Source organism: Phaseolus vulgaris, chromosome 6 (assembly GCF_051622355.1).
Source record: "Phaseolus vulgaris cultivar YP4 chromosome 6, ASM5162235v1, whole genome shotgun sequence".
Taxonomy (NCBI): Eukaryota; Viridiplantae; Streptophyta; class Magnoliopsida; order Fabales; family Fabaceae; genus Phaseolus; species Phaseolus vulgaris.
Genome location: NC_143503.1, coordinates 22431264 through 22438463, shown reverse-complemented (window position 1 = coordinate 22438463; position 7200 = coordinate 22431264). Strand labels below are relative to the sequence as shown.

The 7200-nt window shown below is 35.0% G+C and overlaps 1 protein-coding gene across 1 annotated transcript; it reads right to left on the bottom strand.

The window, feature by feature from the left end:
- Positions 1-681: 681 nt before the first annotated feature.
- LOC137831311 (truncated FRIGIDA-like protein 1) lies at positions 682-4682 on the bottom strand. Its single transcript, XM_068638943.2, has 3 exons — positions 3786-4682; positions 1731-1894; positions 682-1654 (listed from the first exon to the last, which is right to left on the bottom strand). The coding sequence occupies exons 1-3, from the start codon at positions 4621-4623 to the stop codon at positions 1040-1042; spliced, it is 1617 nt and encodes a 538-aa protein (XP_068495044.1). The 5' UTR covers positions 4624-4682; the 3' UTR covers positions 682-1039.
- Positions 4683-7200: the final 2518 nt, after the last annotated feature.

The window sequence follows — 7200 nt, the reverse complement described above, 5'->3', positions numbered from 1 at the left end:
TGGGCTTCTTTTAACACAAAAAAAAGAGTGCAACAATGGCTTCTTCATCCTATAATAAATATGAAAATACGATTTTGCCCTTCCTATAATAAATATAAAAAAATACAATTTTGCCCTTCAGAAAAAAATAAAACCCTAAAATTTCAAATATCTTTTCACCTTCATCCTTCTCTCTATTTTGATCATCACAGCAGCCCCAAACATCCCAGCACCCCAGGGCACCCAACATCTCATTTGAGCTCGTTTAAAGTTTTCTAGGTGATTCTTTTAAGTATTTTGGAAGAATTTCGCAGTTCTTTTGTGGTAAAAAAATTATTTTTTGAGTTATACTTTATTTGAATTTTTCTAAATTCAAATCCAAATAAATGGATTTGATTTAAAATCCATATCCATTTTAACTAATCAAATTTAAATGAATTTTTTTAAAATTCATTTAAAGTAGATTAAATCTAGATTCAATCCATTTTGTTAATTAGATTACAATGGTAGAATAACACTTGAGACCATATGAAAAAAATCATTTAATAAAAGAGCTTGTTCTATATAAATTTATTGAAATTTTGATAGTTCATAAAACCCGTTGATGATGCATGTAACAGATCCACCAAGTACTGGTAAGATACGATTTGATGTTGCCAGACACACACACGCACTAATATAATCACATGAATAACAGTAGACTTGTTTAACAAGTCATCATTCTTACTTGAAACATTAAAATTATATTTCAGATCATTTTAGCTCTCCAAAACCAGTCAATTCCCATTACTTAAAACAACAAAGCCTAGGGAATGGGGAAACTAGAGAGAATGAGAAGATCCACGGGCTATAACCATGGTTAACCTAGAAGTACTTCTATACGTACATTACAGAGTGATTAAAGTAATAAAAAATTGTGACACTGGACATTCCCTCACAATTCTTAATTACTGAACCTACTTTCCCTATGTCAATGAAGCAAAGTTGCAGACTAGCTTGGTGATTAACAGTCTGGGTGTAAAAACTTGAATATCAACCCTCCAGTTCAGTACTTATTGATCTATTGAGGGTAATAAGATGCTTGGTAATAATGTTGCAGACCAATACCACCAAAAGTAGAGGTTCTATCATAATAACCACCAGTTGGCACATGTGGCTCCGATGAGCTTAGATGAGAACCACTTAGATTGGGGTTGCCACGCGAACCCATTGGGATACCATCATGGCCATAAGGTCCAGCTGAAGGACCTGCATAAGGAAGAAATTTTCCAGTAGAAGCCATCATGCCAATTGGCATGGCTGGCGAGCTTGTATAGGGATTTGGATGCTCTGGAAACAAACCTGATGGATGGACACGAGGTTGCTGGTAGTGGTGCATTGCCGAATTGACATTCTTGAGGACAGCTGCAGGAACAACTGGAGCAAATGCTCGAGGATGTGTGCTCCCAGTATGCTGCTGCTTCTGCATATTCCTCTTTTGCTGTTGTTGCTGCTGTTTATGATGAGGCTTTGCAGGAGGGGCTGGAGTAGCTCGTTTATTATTGGTCTTCTGCCTCTTTAATTGCTCGATACGCTGCTCAAGGCTAGTGCATAGGTGTTCAGATTCAAGCTTATAATTCTCAATAATCTTGATCACCAATTTCAGTGTATGAATTTCTCTAGCAGTACTCTCACTCTGCAAACATACCTCAATAAATATAGTTTTATTTTTAGGGCACATGCATTAAGATATTAATCAGGGTGACACTTACAGATGAATGTCCTTCATCGGAAAGTTTTTTAGCAAGTTTCTTAGCTTCATCCACACCAGCTTTCAAAACAGGAACAGGTGGAATCTTATCAGCAAGATTGAACTCAAGAATATACTTGACAGCTGGGATATGTTTGTCCTTATCTATAAGTTTCTGAACGATATCTGCAAACCACAAACAATTGTAACCTTACCAATGAAATTACACAAAAGTGTAACACTATAAATTAAGCATGTATGTCTCCAATATAGATATGTATATGAATACACACATAGTTTATTGTCCTCCAGATCAAAGTTATCAAACTTGAGAGTTTACATAAACTCATGGGAGCTTCCTAAACTCAACTTGTAAACTCGAATGTAAACTTGTAAGACTTCACTTAATATTAAAACACCTATAAATGACACAATAATTCAACATTTTAATTCCATAATAAAACAAACTAGTAAACATCAATAGTAAAGTAACTGGAAGTAGATAGTTCTAAATAAGTTCAAACAATACAAAATTATAATTAAAAAGCATTTTTTTCACCAAATTCATTTTCTGAAATTTGGAAAAAGACAAGCAGTATGCTCAACCAAAAACTATGATCCAAAATACAAACAATAGAAAGTTAACTTCTAGGGAGATGCAGTTCAAGTCGGTCCCAGGAAGCTGAAATTATGTCAAAGGAGCAACAGTTAGCAATTGTGGATAAATTGCAAAGAAGACCAACAGTGGAAGAGTAATCATAGTGAGGAAGAAGAAATTGCAGTAAGGAAGGAAGAAAACCGAACCGCAGTAGAGAAGGAACAAAGGGAAATCACAGTGAGGTAAAGGATCAAAGCCAATTCACAGATGACGAGAAATGAAGGGGATGTGGTGATCAGCATCATGAACGGAAAAGGAGATATGAAGAGAAGAATAATGAAGAGAAGGGAAGCTGTGAATTGCGATAATGGAAAACCCTTATTGCAGGTCTTCTCCCTTTTCCGATTTCCGCAAGCCAAACAACAAAGAGAGGAGTTGTTTCATTTAAAAAAACAACCCACAGCCTAACTTGCCAACTCACGAGTTTGGCTGAGTTCACCATGAGCCCACTGAGTTTACAATAAAACAATTCTACTACCGAGTTAACTTGAAAAGGGACAGTAAGGTCGTAAACTCCTGCAATCTCATGATTTAAATTGTGAGTTTGATAACCTTGCTTCAAATGGGAAAAAAAACTGACTCATGTCGGAAACAAAAAATTATACTTAATTTTGCATTCTTACTCTTTTTTCATTCTTTTATACATCATTTTTCATTATCAGGGAGAGAGTAATGGAATCACCAAACCTTGTTAACACTATAAACCCTCAGTGGATCTACTTGAAGTTGTTGGACACATTTTGGTTCGCAGTTTCTCCCTTAACACCATGTTTTGTGCATTTGAAATGGCTTTTGCAGGTCGTGTTCTTCCTTTTTGTGGTACTCCTACCATTACAATTGTAAAACTCAACTTAAAAATTTACTTATCTTGGTCTGCATCAGTGGGGATGTGCTTCCTTGGTCAAGGATACCATGACCATTTGGAGAAGGAAGCTAGAGCTATTCCCATTGAAAATAAATCTCAGTGGTAAAAATAAAACCTACAGTGTCCTATTTTTCCATGTTCATCCCCATACACTCTAAGTTTTTAACTAATAATCACATATTTTTCACCATATTTTCTGATTACACATTTTTACCTGTTTTCACCATTTCTTTTGCAGAATCTTCAAAACAGAAAACAAAGGTTAAACAAGATCCCCTTTCAAGTCAAGATTACTTGCACATACAAAGCAAGTGCATAACTCTATCTAACATTCATTTCTTTCTATCTATCATTGATAGACACACAACTGTTCTAATGACCCAATCTGATATATGTGTGCAAAACTATTGTCCAAGAATAATCTCTTTCAAAATATATTCTCACGCACAACTATTTTAAAACACCAAACTCCAACAACAACACATCAATGACATCGTGCTCCAAGCAATTAAATGTCAAACACCATCAACTCATACAAAAGCCAACATCCTTACCAGGAACTTTCTCTGTCAACCCGACCGCCCGGCAGAGCTCTGGGAACTCCTCATTGGTGGGGGCCACGACCGAAAAGTCAACAAGCTCATCCAAGCTGAATTCAGAAACCAAACCAAATGCAGCAATCAAATGCAAAAGCCCCAAAGCACCAAACGCATTGTTATCATCACCCACAAACTTCTCTTTCCATGCCTGGGCCAACTTCACAGCTCTCACCCTAGCCTCAGCACTCACACTTAGAGCAGCAACCCTGAATTGCTTCACCAACACAACACAACTCTTCCTCATTTTCCTCAATTCCCATTCCTTCAATCCACTACCATCTCCATGAAACCCCTCCAACGCTTCCAGAACCATCACACCCGCGTCCGGCGCATGTTGAAACGCACCGGAAAGCTCCCCCTGAACTCTGGCCCTGTCCAAAAAATGGTCATTGACGTAATTCCTCAACCCCACACCGTCCATTTTCTCGCAAAGAACGATCATTTCTTTTCTAGGCGTAACCGAGCCAGGGACGGAGTCGTTTTGGAGCGACACCCCAGGTGAAGATTCGGCATGATTCGATGATGGGTCGTTAGGGTTTGATGAAAGAATCGCTTCATTAGGGGTTTGGGCAGGTGGGTCGGGAATTGGGGTTGGGGTTAGGGTTTGGGACTGGAGGAGGTGGAGGCGTTGGGAGAGAGAGTGGTGGAGCGAGGTGAAGTGAGAATCGAGGTCTGGCCATGCGAGAGGAAGAGGAGAGAGAAGGGATTGGAGATCATCGAAGGCTTTCTTCAGATTCTCTTTCTTGGAATCGACCAAGTTCAGTGCTGTTGAGATCGTGTTCAGTGTATCCATTGTAGGGGCTTCGGAAAATTCAGAGGTAAATTTTAACGTTAATCCAAAGAAGGTGCTTGATATCAAAATGTTATTTTGATTATTAAAATTGGTTTAAAATAAAATTTAATCTCTTAAATCCAATATTTAAGGAAAAACGAGGTTTTAACTTCTATATATTTTTTTTTGTTTAATCAAGGTTTTTGTATTATATATTAATGAATCTGACATGTTAAACTTAAAAAATATGAATTTGATTTAAAAAAATATAATAAATTATTCGAATGAATATACCATAGGAATGGTATTAAGTGGAACTTATAAGAACTATCACTACAAGAAATAAGGTAAATAGTGTAGACTTCAGGCAGACACAAATAGCCAAAAACTTATGCAAAATCATTGTTAGTGTAGGCTAAGTGTCTCCCAGAAAATGGAAGCTAATACTTTGGATGCTAACTTTTTGTGTGGGTCCCAGTTGACCCAATTTGAGTTGGCTAAACCTACTCAATATGAACACTTTTTTAACCTACGCAATGTGAACACAAGTAGTCTCACTTCATCATTTTGGCCGCCACAAAGTTAAAACTATTATTTTAAGCTAGCGTAGGTTTAGCTTACGCTTTTTGGACACTAAATTAAAGTCATGAATGAGTTTGGCCGACACCATGAGGATATAATTTAAAATGTTAGTGTGGGTTAGGCTTACACAAGGTGTGAAATAAAATCAAATGATAGTGTGGGTTAGACCCACACAAATTGTGAAATAAATAAAAAAATATTCAGGATAGGACATTTTGAATATTTGTACGAATGAATGTATTTAAAAGTGAATTTAAATCTATTTATCTAAATTAATAACAAATTAAATTTGAATAATTTTCAATGAATTCAAATCCAATTTAAATGAAGGTAATACATCTAATTTATTGTAATAAAAAAATTAAATTTACAGACAACACTAAATTTCAAATTGAAATGAATATTGAAATTGAATTATAACATATGCTCACTAATTGAAATTCACATCAAAATTAGATTAAGTTTAACACAAATTCATTGTAATTAAGAAACAAATTTACAAACAACATCAAATTTACCAACAACACCAAACTGAATTTCGGAACATAGCTGAAAACATCAATTGGAATTTGAATGAATTTCAAGAACCAAGAATTTAAAAAATAAAATAAATTTAGATGAAACTAATGAATAAAATATTACATAAATAAAAATATAGTTTAGTTAAAACTCACATTTTGTATTAGATTTAGATGGAATAAACAAAAGTCATACTTATCTCAGGCAGAAAAACTACAAAATTCACCTGAAGGGACTGACGTGAAGGGCCTTACCAGTCCCTTGTATATTGTATAGGTAGGAAGAACAAAAGGTACATGCTTTTATAATAAAACTAGTATTTTTACTTGAGCAATTACGTGGGGAAACTGTAGAATAAATAACTCCTTCAACATGAATATAAAATTACACAAAAAAATAAGAAGCTAATATTAACTATTAATTATGTTATAATTATATAGTTTTAACAGTGTAGAGCAATATAGTTGTTTTCCAAAAAGATAATGCTTTTTTTTATCAGTTAGGTGGGTCTATAAATAAAACTGTTTCTGCAGACAGTGAGATGAGACTTCGGAGTGGTATTTTGAATGCCAAATCCTCATATTTTATCTTATAGAATCGTTTTTTTTTGTATTCTTTTTAATGCAGAAAGCTATGATCCCTTTTTATTGGTTGCTTAGTAAAAATTGCATTGTGAGTGAGCATCTTTTTAACACCGATACTCTCTTTATAAAAGCTTTTTGTGTTAATCATGGTTTTAATCATAGCCAGCAAATGTTTTCACTTTCTACCACCATATTCTATATCTTCATACATATATATATATATATATATATATATATATATATATATATATATACATAACATACTACATACTAGAGTTTAACAGATGTGGTAAAAGATAGTTGTTCTGAAAGTAAAACAAATTCTACTTTTGACCAGCACCACTTCAACACCTATCATTGCAATGTTATAGATTATACCAGGATGATTGGCCTTTTGTTCCCTTAGCCTAACCCTATTGGAAGTAGCCCTAAAAGAATTTTATTGCTAGGGATGCTGGGTTAAGTTGTCCATTGGCTCTTTGTTTAGTCCAAGAAAAGTGTTGTGACTGGTACATGGAAGGTTCCACTGATGGATCCATGTCCTTTGGAATATTTTGATTAGAAATGGAAACATAAAAACACATAATGGGAGTGCAATTGGTTTGGCTTGCACATGAATGACACCAAAGTTGACGAGAAAAGTTTTATATATAATCTGGAAGACAAGAAAAAGGGCATTGTTTGTTCATCTTTAGAACCACTTTTCCATTCTTATAGACCACCAGGAAGCTCTGCTGTTGATGTACTATATTGTTCGACATTCTAGAAGTTTGATATTCCTACTTCACTTATCAAGTTATACTCGAACCTTTCATTTGGGTTTGCCAACAAATGAGTACACAACAAGGGTTATGTTGACATGCGTACGACATTTGATACAAGTAAGACATATCGGACATTAGCAGTTCAATAT

Excerpts from the sequence above, each read along its gene's own strand:
- LOC137831311 (XM_068638943.2), bottom strand. The coding sequence starts at position 4,623 with ATGGATACACTGAACACGATCTCAACAGCACTGAACTTGGTCGATTCC. Across the intron at positions 1,895-3,785 it reads GTTGACAGAGAAAGTTCCTG|ATATCGTTCAGAAACTTATA; the intron begins GTAAGGATGTTG and ends TGTGGTTTGCAG. Across the intron at positions 1,655-1,730 it reads CCGATGAAGGACATTCATCT|AGTGAGAGTACTGCTAGAGA; the intron begins GTAAGTGTCACC and ends GTATGTTTGCAG.